The sequence below is a fragment of the Parasteatoda tepidariorum genome, chromosome X2 (assembly GCF_043381705.1).
Source record: "Parasteatoda tepidariorum isolate YZ-2023 chromosome X2, CAS_Ptep_4.0, whole genome shotgun sequence".
NCBI lineage: Eukaryota > Metazoa > Arthropoda > Arachnida > Araneae > Theridiidae > Parasteatoda > Parasteatoda tepidariorum.
Window position 1 is genome coordinate 23,859,524 of NC_092215.1, and position 19,461 is coordinate 23,878,984.

General features: G+C 27.2%; 1 protein-coding gene across 6 annotated transcripts in view; it reads left to right on the top strand.

Annotated features, from left to right (window-relative positions):
* The window catches only part of LOC107455086 (protein SERAC1), a 47,630-nt gene that overhangs the window by 20,118 nt on the left and 8,051 nt on the right, over positions 1-19,461 (top strand). For 5 of the 6 annotated variants that reach the window (XM_043056312.2, XM_043056324.2, XM_043056318.2 and 2 more), the window contains 5 exons: positions 343-496; positions 7,990-8,176; positions 13,824-13,924; positions 15,138-15,235; positions 17,363-17,551. In XM_043056312.2, the coding sequence (XP_042912246.1) occupies positions 343-496; positions 7,990-8,176; positions 13,824-13,924; positions 15,138-15,235; positions 17,363-17,551 (729 nt within the window). Of the gene's footprint in view, positions 1-342; positions 497-7,989; positions 8,177-13,823; positions 13,925-15,137; positions 15,236-17,362; positions 17,552-18,391; positions 18,514-19,461 lie in introns of those variants that run through there. The other variant, XM_071188220.1, reaches the window with a different exon arrangement.

Here is a 19,461-nt window from a genome sequence, read left to right on the forward strand (position 1 = left end):
GAAGAAACTGAGCACTAGATTAAATTTTAACTATATATACAAAAGAGAGTGTATGTGTCAGCTGCGTTATAGAAGACAATAGGTATCATTACTAGGAAGTGTTATTTCACACTCAGCTCTATTCTGTATACTTTATAAATCAATGAATAATACATAATCTTTCATTTAAAACCTATGTTGTTCTGTCTTTAAATTACTTTTTGCCTGAATTTTGCGCCACCCTGTATATTGTTATATGAAGTAGTTGTTACAATGTATATTTCATATGCATATACTTTTTACCTAAAGGGGAAAGTTATTATTTTTAACTTTATGATATTTAAACTCTGTTAATCTCTCTAGGCTGGATTGGAGTTCTTGCTGCTTGGTCCAGATCTCCCCATATTGATGTAAGTTTGCCATCTGTGAAAGCTCTTGCAAACTTAGATGATGATGATTTTAACTACTGTGTGTATGACTCAGATGTATATTTATTGCACCCAATGTTCAGACTCGGGTAAAAATATTTTTTTATTCACTGATTTAATAGTTTGGTTGCTAATGAATAATTTGAATACAGTATATACTATATTTTTTGCATAAAATAAAAAAAAAACTTTAACAGAATATTAGTGAATCACTATATTATGTTTATATATAAATTCTGTGATGTCAGTTGCCACCTGACAATTTGTCTACCACTTCATATTTAAAAAACATTTCAATATAAATTGCTTACCTATTATTTTATAAAATTTTCTTATGAAACTGATCTATTTTAAATGATTTTTTAAAGATTTTGTTAAGCTATGCATGTCTATTATCATAGCTAGATGTTTATTTTCATTTTTGTTTAAAAAAAATTTTAAACATATTTTACTTAAATAAACGAAAAATTTCACATTAAGTATAATTATTCTCACAATGTTATTTTTAATGAATTGAATTAGTTTATATGAAGTCTTTAAACTTTTTATTTAAGCAATTAAAAACAATTATTAAATAAAAAGATTTTAATCAAAATGTTTGCTGTTTTATGTGGAGTTTTGCTGTTTTCTTATTTGCTATATTTTCTTCCAAACTGTACATTATTCATTTTTGTTTAAAATGTAGTTTTTCTTTTACACTTATCTGTAATAAGACTTAAGAAGCCCTTCCTTTCCCAACCGAACTCAACTATCAAATGGGGAGGAAAAATTTGAAATATGCTTTTGTTCCTTTTTATTTGATTTTCACAAATAAAATGATGTTAGATATTTACTCTATTTGACTGAATCTTTGAATACATATGAAATACAAGACTGCCAATTAAAATTTGATATGTAAAGCATACGGTATTTCATATTCTCTATTTAATTTTTCTGGCACAATTATGTGGATACAGATCTGAAATTAACAGTTTTTGATAGGTAATTTAATACTTCACAGTAGCCTACTTTTAGATTTTAATAAGTATTTTTGTTTTTTTACAATTAACGTTAAAAGAATTTTTTAGCATCATCCAAATCAGTTTTCATCAGTTTAAACTGTTATAAAATTAAATTTTAAAAAATCTTCTAATTAATAATCTTAATAATCATACAGAGCTATTTCTCTTAATCTAATGAAGCAATTTCTTTATTTTCTACTTTTTTTGAAGGGTATTGTGCTGTCTAATAATACTGTATCATTAAAAGTTTGTTAAGTAAATTAAAACGTCAGGAAAACACAAATAAAACATTTAACCTAAAATCCAAGATGATGAAGGTAGAGGCCTCTTCATATTTAACTCATACTGTAGAAAACTGTTAACTGCTACTGTAGAAAAAGGATTCTACAAATGCAAGCTTTTCAGTTTCAGAATGTTTTTAACAGATGTGAGTCTTAATTTTACTCATAAAAACCTCTGTTATTTTTTCAATTCAAATGTGATCTTACAGTTTTTTTTCCTTAAAAAATATTAAATGTGGATTTTTTTTTTTTTTTTTTTTTGCACATGCTTTAATTCTGAATACCATTTTTCCTTTTTGCATTTTTGTTGGCACTATAAACAATAAGTTTTTATTCTACCTCTTTTTTTTTGGAAATGAAATTAGGTCTAATTTTGGTAAATCGGAAGAAAAACAGTCAACTAAAGTTTGACCTTATACTATCAAGTATTTTTTTCAATTGCAGATCGGGTTTGGAGCCCCTAGATCAGAGGTCAGCAATCTACTGCCCCTGGATCTCAGAGTAACATGCACAAACATTTGCACTGACCCACCATAGAATTAAATTCAAGTAAGATTTGGACTCATTAGTTAGAAATCTAGTTTAAAGAAAATAAATTGCAGTTTGTTGTAGCAAATGAAGAAAAAAAAAGATCTAAAAAAAGAATCGTGTCTGTTACTGAAATGTTGAGTTAACTGATTTATAATTGTTATCTGACAAGCAGTGATTTATAGGTAATTTGACAGGTCTGTCCAAAGTTTGACTGCTAAAGTATGTTTCTATCCATTAAAAATATTTTTTGTGCATATTTTTTGAATAAAATTTGCTTACTAATTCCCATTTTCATTTTAAATATTAAATTAAATTTAAATATTATTTACAAAACTACTGTATTAAATAATAGAACTAAAATATAATAAGCTTCAAATATGAATGATGAAAAATAAACAAAAAGAATTGCTAATAGTCATTTAAATTTTATACATTCCATTTTATTTATCTAATTCTTGCAAATCTAATTGCTAAAAAATTGGATATTTTAGCTGTATATGAAAATATTTAGGAAATTTTTTATTAGCCTGTTTCTATCCATATTCAACATAGGTCGCAAGTTCTAAAGACCAATATTATTCTTGTTTGGTCTGTATCATGTTTTAGTGATCTCTCAAACCAGAATATCACTTATGATTTCTAATGCTACCATATACAGTTCATGTTATGTGAAATATCACCACTGAGTTGGACACAGTTAACAGTATTATGTATTTTTAGTGGGAATTTCCCTAATAAATTTCCTGTTAGTTGATTTAACCTTTTGATTTTTTTCCTAAAGTAGATTATGCTGACCTCTGTACCTCAAATCAAACTAGCTCTTCTAGTTATTTAAATTTTCCCTTTAATTTACTGCTGAAAAGCTGTTGTATTTAAAAAAAAAAATCTCATAGGGCCCAATGCAAAGAAGACTCATCATCAGAGCATGTCAGCCATCCTTTTCCTCATCCTTAGATTTCCAGCAGTTCCTTTGGATGATAATGTTCCAATGAACCTTGGTAGATTTCAAATTCCTTTAAATTGCATCTATCAATCACAATTTGGATTGTCTTTTTGTTGTTTCCGCATGAAGGACATTTTGCTGTCCCCACATTTTACAAGTTTTAAATCATTAAATCTGAAAACATGAGTAGCTTAGTTTAGTCAATTGATCTTGATAAACTTTATAATATCTGGGTCCTTAAAGCATTTATGAAAATTTTTATTGTATTGCCTTCTCAATTAATCATTTTCTTTTACTCCTCCTAGAACAGCTCTTAAATTCTTTTTTCAAATATACCTAAATAGGACTTATCAAATCTTGACAATGTCTGTGTCTCAGCTGTATCAAAATAGGTTTCAAGGATTTTATGTAACAAGAATTTAGTTTTTCTGCAAATTAACTACATCTTTAAAGAGATTCCTTAGGCTGTAAAAAGTTTTATTAATAGACATAATTCAATTTTTTATTTCAGGTGAAATATTATTCAACAATTAATTTCTGATCCTAAATATTTAAAAACTAAGAATAGATTTGAAGGTGTAAGTGTCAAATAAATAACTTTGAGCTTGTGGAAAATATTTCCTGTTAAGTTTACAGTTGCGCCTTTCAATACTTTTTCTAAAACAATATTAAGAAAGTAGGACTGAAAGTTAATCATCCTGGCAATTTCCTTCTTTGGTGGATAATTGATCAAATATTTTTTCTGAATTTGAATTCTTTCTTCTTCTTTTTTTTTTTTTGAATTTGCAACAGTAGCTTTAACTGATAAGATAAGTTTAGTTGGATTACCAAGTGCATTCATTGCTTCTAACAACTTTTCTAAGTTAATGCTATCAAGAGCAGCACAAAAATCAAGCAATAAATAATGAATATCAATACCAAATTATTATAAATCAATGTAAAAAATATATCAATGGTTGATTTGAAAACCACATTGAGTATTGAGTAGCCACATCCTCACTTAGGAGCCAATATAGTCTTTCAAAAGAAAATATGGAAGTCTTTCAAAAAAATATATGAGGTGTTTTATATGTTATACAAAAGATACTAATTCTTTGATAGTTTGAGCAAATTTAGGGATCTCTTTCTTGAAATAGCATTTGTGTTCCAATTATATAATATGTGCTCATTATTTTAAATATTAACTACCAACTCATGAATTTTTTTTTAACAACTTACCATATTATAGTGGAAATCAAACAAAAATCGGGAACTTGGTGAAAATTATAAAGAAACGAAAAAGTAAGGGATTCTCATGCATGCTAGTATACTTTCATACCAATTTTTATGTTATGGTTTACTAGCTTTTCCAAAAACTGTATCTGTTGCTTTCACTATATTATTCGTAATATTTGTCTATTTTACTTTAAGATCATTATCAGTTGAATTTTCCACTAAAAGATTATCAAGTGCTTTACTGTATTCGATTTTAGTCTTTCCATCCTTCAGTTTTAGATAATCAAAGAGTTTTACTTTCTCACCTTGACTTTTTCTCACATGAAATTTTTCCACGCAGTCTAGCAATGTAAGAGCACATGGTCTTACCCCTTGAGTGGGGTAAAACTGGGTACACAAATTAATGCTATGCAAAATTTAGAAATACTAAAATTTTAGTGAAAAAATAGCAGGCTTTTCTGTTTCATATGATAATTTAAGAAAATTATGCATGTAATTTACATGTGATTTAATCAGTGTTGTACTCAAGGAAGAGAGATATATAGAGAGAATTGTCCAGGGTTCTTAACTGCTGACAGTCATACCAAAATTCCTTATAAAAAATATAATGCTTATTAATTTGTTTATCTGTAAAAAAAAATTGCAGAGAATTTCGTTGTTTGGATATAAGAACAATGTTTTTATATAAAGGGTCTTCAAAATTTTTACAAAATATGGAAATAAAACTTCTTGTGTTCTGGAAAAGGAGTCTGTTAGAACATTTGTTCAGCCTTGTATTTATCTTCACCCTTGTAGTTATCCTCTTCCTCTGCTGCACTGCAGCATTTGTGAGCCCAGCCTAGGGTGGTGCCCTGAGAGCAGAGGTTATCGAGAGAAAACAGCACAGTGCTTCTATTAGACAAAATTCTTATTGTTTGTTAGGGTATGAAATTTTAATAAACGTAAACTAAGCTAGACTAGAAATAATCTTTATAACACTAATAACCAATAAACAAGGATTGTCTAAAAACAGGAGAATATTTGAAAGTTGATATAGGGAAACAGACTTATTAACACAGATGCTGTGAATTATTCAACAACACATCAATATGGTAAGTCCTTTTTGACTAGTATAGTGTAATTCAGAGTTTGTCCACTGCAAAACAGAACTAATTTAGACACAATCAATGTTCATGATTTTACACCACTATTCCATATATATTCTTTCTTTGAAAGCATGTGCTTCCAACAATCATACAATAAGCTGCAGCAAAATCATCAAATCTACTGCTATTGTCATTACTTACATCATGCAAACTAAAATTTCCAAAAAATGGTTCAAACTATATTGCTTTTCTCAATTTTGCATTCATATTTCCAATAATCAATATTGAAAGAATTTTTTTAGATCTAAAATTAAGCCTTTCTTACTATTTAGTTAAAAACTTTTTTTCTTCCTCATAAATGTTTACTATCTAATTGTTCTCCAAATGATTGTATACATTTTCTGAAACAACACTCATTTTTAAAGAATTTTTTGCACTTTAGAAGATAATTTAGCCGGGAAAAGTCAACCATGGTACTTTATTTTTTCACATGGTGCACCGTGCTTCAGTTGAGATGATCTATTGTATCTCAAACAGGCTATAGGTGACAAAATGTGTTATAATATTTTAATTGATATAGATATATAAGTTAATCATATTTTTCGTGTAAATAAATGTCTATTTTTTAAGAAATATGAAGCATGAAAAGTCTGAAATTTTTTTTTCTTCTTTTCTCTGTGCAACTGGAAACAGCAAAAATCCAAAAAAATGGATTGATTTTGCATAATTTTGTATCTTAGCGTGATATACAATGCCTTTATTAATTCTTAAAAAGTATATTGTGCCATATATATATGAACTTAAAAAACAGAAAATAAATACTTTTTAAACCGTATTCCACTGTGTACTTAACTTCTCAATATATTTCATATTTACTGTTTTAATTTTTTCTTTAATCAATCTTTATTAAATAATTTTTGGCCTTTCCCTTTTCATTTTATAATTAACTATAATTTAAATTAAAGCTTGTATGTAATTTAACAATCATATAAGAATTAATAATGATCTAAACTAAATCTTGTCTGTGATGTACTTAATTTACAAATTAATCTGGCAATCATATGTAAATTTGTAATAATCTAAAATAAGCTTGTCTGTTTATTTAATAAGGATTTTTTTCTTCATTTTTGCATTATATCCCTCACTATATTTTACTGCTTCCAGTTAAGTGAGAAATCTTATTTAATGTACCTGGCAAATTGTTAAATTTTCAGATAGAGTAAAATATAGGGATGCAATTTTAAATATTTTGTTAATATTGAAAAGGGACACATATTTCTGTTTTCTATTTATGTTAAATGTATGATATAAGTACAAAATAAATGTGGACATGTTTGGGAAAGTTATGGATACATCTTGAATGAATTTTTTATGTTTTATTGAAAGTTCATTTTTTGGGATTCTGTCATTTAGAAGAAAAAAATCTCATTAAACGAAAGATAAAAAAACCCTTATAGAATATTGCTTATTCTCTATGTTGCTTTTAATATATGCTGTCAATATATCTTTTTTTTTGTCAATAGACCTTGTTTTTTCTGAGCGAAAAATTTTAATCCATTGCATTTACAATGGTGTGTTTGAAATTTGTTTTGTGTATCTTTTTGTTCTTTTAGTACTGCTCACAGTCATAGTTTTCTGCTTAAGCAATCATAGTTTGTGCTAAATCCATCTTTAGTACCTTTTCTTCTAAAAACTGGTTTAGCTTTTTACGAAACAGTAGTTAATTCTACATAAATAGGCAAAAAATTAAATCTCTCCAGATTTAAAAAAGTTACTGTCTTAGAATATAAAAAATTGTGAATCACTAAAGTACACAAAAACAAATATGACGTTCCTCATATGTCTTACCACGAAACAAATAATTTTAGTAGGTAACAGAACATGTCACAATGTAATCCATGCAATATATTCTGGATCATGCGCTGATCATGTGCCTGCTTGCATGTTCCTCACAAAATGTTTGTAAAATGCAGAGTCTGATATTGTTATCCTTGTTTTAATATGTAGAAATGCAGAGAAATTGCAACCTTTTCTGGAATTAATAAGTTTTAGTAACTGTGTATTTCAAGCCCTGTGTAGTACTTTAAAGGATTGCAGAGGTACAATCAGAAAAATAAACTCAAACATTCCAATCAGTCTAAAAAAAATTTTTTTTTTAAAGTTGGCTGTTTTTAAACTTTTTCTTGATTGTTTACGCAGCACATTATAATTTTTACTTCTCATAATTTCTGCTGACTCAGGCTTTACAAGTACCCTGATTTAATGAGAAAACTGTCTTGGTCCCTATATTCTAATAAAAATATTCTCAATATCTATTCTATATTCTTGTAAAAATAAGATATTTTAACCTGTATTATTTAAACAGTTGAAATACATTTATGTTGAGTTTCACAGGTGATGTTTTCAAGCATTTAACTTTTCTTCTTTAAATTATTTAAAAATTGATTTTACACTTTTTTTAAGAAATTAATGTAATATGGCTTTAAACTAGAACAAGATAAAAAATAATGTATATATTATTTTTAGTGACAGAAAGTTGGATGCTGATGTCATATTTATTCACGGTATAAATGGTGCTACATTTTGGACATGGAGACAAAGTGATAATATGAAAAAATACATTAGAGATTATAATCCAGTTGATTCTAATATTTTAGATTTCTCGAGCTTAGTTAGTCACTATCTTCATTCTTATACATTTTGCTGGCCAAAGGTAAATTTCTTTGCACTTTTTATTATTTTTTCCGTTTGATCTAAAATAATTTATATTTTTCTTTCTTGCTTTCATGAAACCGAAAAATTCTTATAATTCGAACAGATATTTATTACTCATTACTATATTTTAAGCTACTATAACTTCTGCTGCATTATCCATGGATAATCTGTTAAGGAAGTGATAATTTGAGTGATACTGATAATGTGACGGAATATTTTTTTCCTTGACAGCTTTTTTTACTTAAATTTTTCTAACATTAGATGGCTCTGCAAATGAAACCGTATTTCAAGAAATTTAAGTTTATTAATGTAACCACATTTTGAAAACAAAGTTTTCCCTTAAAATGCCAATCGCCCAAAAATTGTCCTTTTTCATTTTGCTCAAATGCAAATAAACAATGAACACAAAAAACTTCCTTTCTTTTGTCATTAAACAATGGCTATGTAAGCTTAACATACTTTATTTTCTTATTTTACCTACCTGAAAGTGAAATGAACTAGAAACCGGATGTTTCTTTTTAAGCTTTCAATGATAGAAAAAGTAATAACATGTTCCATTGTTTCTCGATCTTGGGACTAACCACCAGCATTCTTCCTTTGTCTACATTAAAGAAATACAGAGTTTTTCTTCTTGAATGTAGTCTCTTAGTAACTATTTATCAACATATTTTTCCAGAATTTCTAAGAAACTTAAATACGTGTATTGTTATTGTTTTAGTTTGTACCTCATATGAAAAAATATTATATTACATAAATATTTTAAAATACTTCATGACCTGGTTGAGGAATTATTTCAGTATATTTTTTACCTAGCTTTTCTAAGTTAAAAAGAAGACTAAAGCATTTTGAGTGTGCAAATAGTACTTCGAACTGTAAATAATATAACAATTGTGAAATAAATCAACTTTGTAAAATTGAAATTATCTATAAATTGAAATTACTTTATATTTTAAAATATAGTATGGGACCCCTAATCCGGCATCCTGAAATCTGGCAGGACCTAAAATTCAGCTCTTAATCCGATCTAATATTTTTTTAAAGAAATTTTTATTGATAAGAGAAAAAAAAATCCGTTATATTCTCCTTTTATTTGGAATTTATTTATTCTCTTTTTGTTTAATCTCTGCTTATCTCTTCTTATTTAAAGTAAGTAACTTTATTTTATCTTTTAAAAATAAAAAAAGCATGAAAAAAAGCAATAAATTTGTGTCAAACAAAACATCTGCTCCTAAAGCAGTTTAAAATAAAGTGAAAGTGAAAAGTAAAAACACCTGCATTTCCAATGAACAAATTATAGAAATGTAAGTTAGGAGAAACTGATCAATCAATATTGGCATGTGCTCTACTAGTTTGTCCCTACATTTCCTTCTCCTGTTTGACCATAAATTGGCCACACCCAGTTGACATTGAAACTAACATGTGGGGTACAAAATGAATTCTATCTGGTCTTTGAGTCTCCTAGTCATTGCTATAGTGTCCTTACTCTTGTGCAGTTCTCATATCGTTTTCTTTCTCTCGCATCGCTTGTTTTTTTTTTATTAGTTATTAACTTAATTTGTATTTTTTTGTTAATTGTTAGCTTGTTTTTTTATCCTTATTAGTTGTTAGCTTGTTTTTTGTTGTTATTCATTGTTAGTTTCTTAGCATTAATTGTTACTTTTTTTGTAGTTCCTTGTTAGCTTATTATTATTTTTATGAGGTGAGCATCTTTTGTTAAAACAAAATGTTATCTAAAAGAAAAACCAGAACAATGATCTCGCTCCGAAGAAGAAATGATTATTTCGTAGTTCGTCGCAGAAAGTGGAATTTCTAAAACAGTTAGACAGTAGAACACCTGTAAAAATGCTTTTCGAGGAATATGGTGTTGAAGGCTCAATGATTTACGACTTGAAGAAACAAAAGGCTGCAATTTTGGATTTTTATCCCGAAAGTGATTCTCCCAAACTAATGAAAGACCGAAAAACTTTTCATGGTTCCAAAAATAAAGATTTGGATAAGTGTTGATGGAATGGATAAGGCAAAGTTGTGCCGAAAGGATTCCTTTGAATCGGACAACTATAATGGAACAAGCAAAAGAGTTTCATAAACTCCTAGAATCGGAAACTGGTTGTGATTATTCTTCAGGATGGTTTAACAAATTTAGGAATTGACACGGAATAAAAATTTTAAGCATTTCAGGTGATAAAGCTTCGACAGATATTGAAAACGTCGAATTGTTTCTAGAGGAATTTACAAACATTATGTCTGAAGAAAGGTACTCTCCAGATTTAGTCTACAATGCGGATGAAACTGGGTTGTTCTGGAAATACATTTCTAGAAAAACGTATGTTGCACCAGAAGAAAGTGCCCCTTCTGGAGTGAAAGATTGCAAAGAAAGAATTGCTATTCATGGATGTAGCAATGTGAAAGATACACATAAGTGAAAATTACTAGTTATGGGCAAAAGTGGTAACCCTGAAAACCCTAGAGTTCTAAAAAACACCAAGATATTGCCCATTATTTATAAGATCAATAAACATGCCTGGATAACGCAGGAAATTTTTATGAACTTGTTTAAGGGTCACTTTCTCCCTGAAGCCAAATTGATTCAGATGATGAATTCAGATGATTCCAAAATATTTCTAGTGTTAGACAGTTGTTCAACTCATCCAAGCGCTGAGATTCTTGAAAAGGATTACGCATGGATCATATTTTTACCTCCTAACTGCACATCTTTAATGCATCCCATGGATCAAGGTATTTTGAATTCATTAAAATGTTTCTATAAAAGGGATTTCATCCGAAACTGCCTTAACAACTGCATTTCTGATGGCACCATCCAAACTTTTCAAAAAAGTTTCTACCTAAAAGATGCTTTATTGAGCATTGCAAATGCATGGTAATCAGTCATGCAAGAAACCCTTATCAATTGTGGCCCTCTTCCATTTTCATCGAGGGCAAAAGCGAAGTACAAGAATTTTTCAGATTTCTCCAGAAAATGAAATGATTCAAGAACTTTTAGATTACGCTACTTCAAGCAAAATAAAAAATGTTCTCGACAAAAACATGATTGAAGACTGCCTATCAATTGAAGAAAATTCGCCATTTACCCTGCAATTGACAGATAAAAAAATCATTAACGTGGATCTCGACAAAGAAAATAGCATTTTATCTGTGTATAAAATTCAAGAAATTTTGTTAAAAGAACAGTAAGCAATTAAAGGTGATATGTTTATATCCAGTAATAAAAATAATAGCATTTAAAAAACGAGTATTTATTTCTTTTGTTCTTTTAAATTTACATTATTAATCATAAACTTCCATCTACTGCATCGAAATAGTGAATATTTGAAAGTCGTTTAGTATATTTAAAAAATATATATCGTTATTTCTATTATATAGATTATTATTTTAATTAATAAAATTTCTTAAAATGGGACAGTTTTCACCCCATCATAATCTGCAATCAAAACTTAACTAAATTTATTGGTTTTTCTGAAATTAACAGTATAATTGAATTATCGTAATATTTTGCCACCGCACTGGAATTTCCGAAATTCGGCAAATTCCGGAATACGAAATTTCGTCGGTCCCGCGAGTGCCGGATTTGGGATACTATACTGTACTTCATGGCCTGTTTGATGAATATTTATATTTCAGTACGTTTTTTACCAAACTTTTCTAATTAAAAAAAAAACTAAAGCAGTTGAGTGTGCAATTAGTACTTGGAACTGTAAACAAAATAACAATTGTGAAATAAATCAACTTTGCAAAATTGAAATTATCTTCGTTATAAAATTATTTAAAAAAATAGGATTATCGTATAATGTTATAATAAGGAGAGCAAGAATGGGATTAAATGAGTCAGTATCCTTAATTGAGAATAAATGATAAAATTATGAATTAAAGTAGTTTATTAAACTAAACTAAACTCAGTGGCACAACAGCCCATAGAGGGCCAAGGCCTACTGTGCCCATCTCAGTTTTCTTGACCTTGGGCTATGGGTTGCAGGAGCAGATGTTTCGGTTAGGTGGTCAGCCAAAAGCGAAACCCCCAGTGTTAAGTTCCCAAGCATACTTGGTACTCATTTATTGACCCACTGAAGGGATGAAAGGCTGAGTCAACCTTGTTTGACCCGAGGATTGAACCCAGGACCTGGGGCATGAAGCACTACCTCTCAGCCACCAGGCATCTTAGTTAATTAAAGTTCGTTTTAATCGTTTTGCAAGTATCTCGTACAGGGCTATTGGTAACTCATCTGGAATGCTGAAAGTAAACTTTCAAATTTTATTTTTGTTAAATAGGTATTCATGCACCGATATTAATGTACAAAGTAGCTTGGAGGCATCTTTGTCTAAGTGGTAGAAAATTCTTCTTAAGATGAGTACTATTATGTTATCTGCATATAGTATTATTCTTGCTGGTGAGTCGTTTGTAACTGTCATGATCCCATTTATTAACAGAATCTACAGTATTGGTCCTAAATTGGATCCCTGTGGGACTCCAATATTATATGACTTAGTGACATTCACATTGCTATCCATGAAGGTTACAGTTATATCTCTTAGAAAGCTTTTAAATAGAGAGTATATATCCGCATGGCAATTTGTCTTTCTTCCTGCCTCTAGAACCACTGTCCATCTTGTGTTATTGAAGGCTCCTTTTACATCTAATGCAATAGCCATATTATGTCTCTGTTCAACCTTGTTCTGGTTTATGAAATCTATTAGATTTTGAAGTGCAGCAAAAGTAGATCTATTTCTTCCGAACCCAAATTGAAATATATGCATAACATTTAAATATATAAACTACTTAAACTTGCTTGGATTTGTAAGCCAATTCTTTTTTTCGTGGTTTAAAAATTTATATTTTAATGTTTAATTTGTATTTGTAATTCAGTAAATTTCATTGAGTAATTTTTCTCTCAATGGCATAATAATATTTTAAACAAAGGTATAAAATGCCTCTTGATTCTACTTCTCTCATGGTGAGACTTTTAAAAATGTTGGCAAAATCAAACAGCATTCTGCAAGCTTTAGTTTTTTATTTTTAGCCACTTTATAAATTCTTTTTACAGAAAAAGGGGCATCCCTAGTGAGAATTAAAATAGTTTATTTTGGTAATTATCTGATACCTGTTCAAATTCATGTTGAATTATTTATTTTAAAGAATTATAATTCTTAACTTTTACAAAGTGAGTGTTTTAAATTTTTGTGTTTGTTCCGCTAAATATTATTGTATCCTCTTCATAAAAGTTTATTACTTCTAAAAATATTTGTAAATGTTTGTCTTGAAAATACGGTATATAAGAAAGTGAAATTATTCATTTAGATACTTTGATTATTGAATTGCACTATAGATGTTTAAATCTGTGTTCAACATTTTCACTCTCAAGTATTGACAATTTCTACAGATCATAAGCAAAATTTTCAGAAGTTTTAATGGTTTGTCATTGTGTGTGTAAAGTCTCTTAACTTTATTGAAAAATATTTTAGCTGCAGCTTACTCAGTTTTTAACTATACAGAGTTTTGTATTAAAAATGCGCATATTGGCATAAAAATAATATTTTTTCCAAAATTGAATTGTTTTAAAGTGAAAATTTTTTTTTTTTATTCACCTCTACATTATGATACATACTTTATTAATTTAATCCTTATTTTTTAGGATTGGTTAGCAGTGGATTTTCCCAATGTACGTATTTTATCGATTGACTATCACACTGAGCTTAACAAGAAAAAATCAATCAAGTCTGAACAAAAAGGAAAGTAAGAACTGATTTTTTTTATAATTAATTTTATCAAGCCTTTGAAGTTTTATTTTTAAACTGCGCCCAAACTTACTTTTTGCTGTCTTTTATTTATCTATCTTTATTGTATTTTTGTAAGCAGCAATGCTGATAAAATTGGTTTTTTTTTATTGGCGCTTTTAATATAACCTGGTCATTATATGAAACACTGAAAAATTCGGGATTTAACAAACTAAAACTTTTTATTCAGTAGTATAAAACAAAATAGAAGAATGTAAGGTTCTTATCACTGTTCCAACCAAAATTGTGATGGCATGTCTTCGGATCATCCTCCGGGATGTTTCCCAGACCGTCGCCAATAGCCCATTGTGCAGCTCTAGTGCGACGTAAATTAACAACAACAACAACAACAAATTAAAAATTATTTTACAATATTCAACTTAAAAAAATATATATCTTATATTGACTGCAAATTATTAGAGTAAAAAGTAATATAAGGATTAAAAAATCTTGCTTTTTTTCCTAATTTGTTATTTTTTGTTTAATTATAAAAATAAATATTTTAAATATAACAAAAATGTATTAAGTAGTGAGAAAGGAAATAAAACTATTGTAAGAAAACCCAAATACAAATTGAAATGCTTAGCATTATATAGTTCTTTTTAGAAGGGATAATCCTATGCCTCATTCAACACCACTTAACCAAACAGTGGATTGAGTAGCTTAACCAGCACCACTTAATCAAACAAATAAGTAAATTGGATTGTGTAGCTATACCAAATTCATAAGCCTAATTACAAATTTTAGATGAAGAGAAGATATAAACACTATCACACCAGGTACAAGAACTTTTCAGTAGGAAAAAAATGTTCTAAATAGAACCATTAAATTGGATGTTTATTAGTAAGTTTGAATCTGATTTAAAAAATTTTATATCAATTTTCTTTTTCAAAGATAATACTGTGTAAAAACGAAATATGTATCAGATTTTGTAGTTGTTAAATTCTCATTTATTAAATTATAATTCTGATAATAAAATATTGCATTTTATCATTTTATTAATAGAAATTTAACACCATATTTTATGTTATTTTCATATTCCTTACGTCGCCATATTGTTTTAAATAAATATTCTAAGGCTGATACTGACTAATCTAAATGAATTAGGTGCAAATTTTATGTAGAAAAAAAAACAGAATTTAGAATTAGTTACATTTTATTTTTTTTAATAGAGAAATCTTCTGTTCCAAGACTAAACTGTTATTGTCTTCACTTTTAAAAGCAAATGTTGGTGAAAAACCTATAATATGGGTAACACATTCCATGGGAGGTAAGTATCTAGTAATGATTTTGTTTTAGTGTAAATTTCATTTCCTGTGTAATATTTTGTTTTCAATTTCAATTTTCATTTATTATTTTGTATTAAATTATTTACAAATAGACTTTTGACATAAAAAAGTTGTGAACATAGTATTATCATATAAAAGTATGGTAATTTTTTTTTTATTCTTTGCTTATTTTACAATTCATAATTAAATTTTACAATTCATAAATGCTTTTTTAAACATTATTTTGGTGTGTCATCAAGGTAAAACAGAAAAAGTATTGAAAGTTTTTTTAATGTTTGTAATTTAATAATAATATAAAGTTAAAATGAGCAATTAAAACTAGTGTTATAAAAGAAGTAATTAAAAAAGATATTGGAGTTCTTATATCATTCAGAGTTTATCTTCATTTTCATTTAAAAAACAGTCTAAAATATCAATGATCCAAAATTAAGAGATTTCACAGTGCAAATTTCTAAAATAATCTTATTTAATTTTAAATTTCAACAGGATAAGGTTACATCTAAAAACATTACATCAAAATCCTAAGTTTATTCCTCATTTAAAGAAAAAACACTTTCGTTGAAATTATGTTTGTCTAAAAAATATAAAAAGGGATTTAATAGTGCAATTCTGTTAAAGTAATTTTTAATATGTCCCTTGTAATATTATAAGTATGAGATGTGTTTTTATCAAAAAATAAATGTAGTTTCTACTGCCATTTCTGGAAAAAATTATAACTCAAATCCTATGCAGTTGGCTCCAGTTTAATGATTTTGTGGGATAAATTTCTAAAGTGCCCCTTGAAATTTTCAACCTCTCCCTCTCCTCTAAAAAAGGAAAGAAACTTTCAATATTTGAGCACTACTTCTGAGGAAATTTACAGCTCGAATGTTAAGCTTATGGTTTCATTCTGAAAAATCACACTTGTAGAAATTTTTATGTTCAGAAAATATGTTTCATGTTGCCGAACTGTAAAAAAAAGAAAATTTTTTTTAACTTTAACATTTCATTTTTGTTAAAAAAATCTGTAGGTTAGACTTTTCTTCCTAGAAAAAATTACAATCTTAAATGTATTAAAGCATTTTAATGAATGAGAATCATCATTCAAAATACTTACATTCAAACAACATTGGGGCAAATTTAAAAAATTAGTTTCTAAAACGGTTTTTAGAAATTAATTTTTAATGGTTTTCTTCATGAAAATCTTATTTTAATAAAAGCACTTAATGTTTTACTGTTGTTTCTAAAATGCATTTCTGCAAATCAGCCTTCAATTGCTAAGTGTGTGACTCAACTGTACGAAATGTTATTAATAGAAAATTTTTTTGAAAAATTATAGGGTTTTGCCATAATATTCATGAAAATAATTTCTAAAATATCACTTGTTATGTTTAATTTTCATAAAGAAACCTCAAAACTCAAATTCCATTTATGGAACTATTTTTAACTATTGTTGTAGAAAATATAGAGTAATAATATATCAAAATCTATAAGTTTTGCTAAAGCAAATTTGTGAAATTAACTTACAAAATATCATACTTATTTTTGAAAATTATCCAAATTTGACTTTCATATCTGGTAAAAATTCTTTTTAAATTTAAACTGTTGCACTATTGTTTAAAAAATGAGTTGCATGAAAAATATTTCTGTCTAAAATATTATAAATTTTTCGAAGTGAAATTTTTTATATATCTCTTGTACCTTGATGAACCTTTTTTTCACAGAATGCTATTTTTAAAAACATTGCTGCTCAAAATACAAATTAAATGTCACCATTTTAAGGAATGACTCTCATGCAAAAAATATTGTAGACTTGTAAAAAGATTTAGAATTATAGGGGAAATTAGTGAATTTTTTTCAATAACCATTTTAAATTTTATGAATTTTCTATTTACTACAGCATTTTAGTAATTAAATAAAAAATTGTCTACAAAGCTTCTGAAATTTAAAGGCAATTCTCTGAAGAGTATTTTTTTTCTTTTTACCTCATCACCTGATAGCAATTTTACGGAAGAACTTTAGTGTTAAAGAAATTCTTATCAAAAAGTTATGTTTAACTATTTTAAACTGTAGAATGATATACCACTTTTTTTTACCAAGTTTTCAATTTATTTTTATTAATGCTACAGGTCTTCTACTGAAACAACTTCTTATTGAAGCTTCTGAAAGCCAAGATGACAAAGCTAATTTAATCACTAAGAATACTACTGGGATAATATTTTTCAGTGTACCTCATAAAGGAAGTGAACTTGCCAGCTTTATGCAGTCAGTTTCTTACATTTTTAAACCATCTGTTGACGTTTCTCAGCTACAAAGAGGTTATAATTGCAGATTTAATTTTTTGTATTTAGTAATGTTATATTTTGGATATTTACATTTGTTTACTTATCTTTATTGACTCTCAAAATGCTGTTTTACACAAATATATTAAATTTCATTAAAGAAAAAAAACATATTTCAAAGTGGAAAGAATGATCAATTTCAATGAAAATATTTTGCACATAAAATGATGAAACATTTGTATAGGCCGAAAGAAAATTAGCAGGCATGAGATCCTTCTTTGGATCCCTGATTTTCCATTTTTTTTATCTTTGACACTTTGATATTTTATTATATTTTTGAATATACAAAAAATAGCTATACAGTTGATCATACACATTTCAAAACATATTAAAAATAATAAAACTTTTAATCTTTGAATGGATAAAGATTGAGGTAAAGTACTGACAATAAAGATTTTGTAATGTTTTTTTAATAAGGATTTATTCACTTTTAAATTCTATTAATTCATTAAATTAAGCAGGGATTTCTATGGTCAAATTCGCTCACATTCTTTCATATTTGTATCAGTTGTATTATTTGCATATAGTAGTGAAATTTATTTAATTAGGACTTTTATAAACATTCTATTATTGCAAGGTAATCTGAACATTTTTTAAAAACTTTTAGCTTGTTAGTGATATTATCTATTAATTCTTATTAGAATTTTTAAAAAATTGCTGTAAATTATGTAGTATTAAATTTGATATTTTTCTCACACCCAGTGACTCAACATTCAACAAAAATATTGATAATTAATGCCTTTTCCACACACAGAATAGTCTTTTTTGTTATTTTAAGATTTCATTATTTTGTGTATTATTCCTCTTTCTTTTTAGGAATACTGTGCTTGAATTATTCTAGGCTGCTACCTGTATTGTTTTCAATTCTTATTATTAAAAAAGTCACATTTTGTTTTACGCTATCTTTCTTACATATTGACTAGTACAATTAAACTAAAAATTGTGTCACAAAAAATATCTTTATGTATTTAATTTTAAATGCCTTATTTTGTTGTTTTAAAAAAAAACAGTTAATCTTCATAGTTTTAAACATTTTGGAAGATTTTGCTTTGCATAATTTTTAACTAACAACTTAAAAATATTTTAAATAAATAAAAAGGAAGAGTGTATATTAATTTTAATTTCATTTTTATTTACCCTTCACTGCTTATTATGTTTGCATGAAATAAGAGCAGGAAGATTGAAAAATTTTTACTTTTAATTTCTATATCAGAATTATTTATTTATTCTATATATATTATTCTATATTTATTTCTATATCAAAATTATTAATTTATTTTCATATATCAAAATTAAAGAAATATCAAAATTAAAGAAATGCTTTAAATTTATTAAATTATAATTTAATGTTAATTTTTTAATAATTATCCCTAACATAAACTATTTCTTTAATGTATGTAATCTTATTTAAATAATTTGTTGTATAAGTAATAATTAATAACAAAGCATTAGTCACAATTGTACTGTGATAGTTAATAACCAAAGGTAGTGAAATATCTTTCTCTGAACTAGCAGGAAATTATTTAACATTAAATTATTGAATATATTAAATCATCTGTATCTAAACTCTTTTAATAATTTTCTTAAAAGAATTCTTTTTATACTTGTAAGATTGTATTTTAACAGCAATATAATCTGTTCTGATTATGAATAAATCTAAATTGAGAGAAGTATCAGCACTGAAAGGATACTATTACTCAGTCAAAAGTATCAGATAATTTTAAAATTTGTAGAATGATGATAAAGACATATTGTCAATGTCCAAATCTGTCAGTACTTGAATTTAACTACATGGACATATTTTGAAAAATGTATACTTTGTGGTAGTAAACAGTTTAAGTTTATTTCAATATTAATTTTGGCAATATGATTTGTTCATTCTGGTG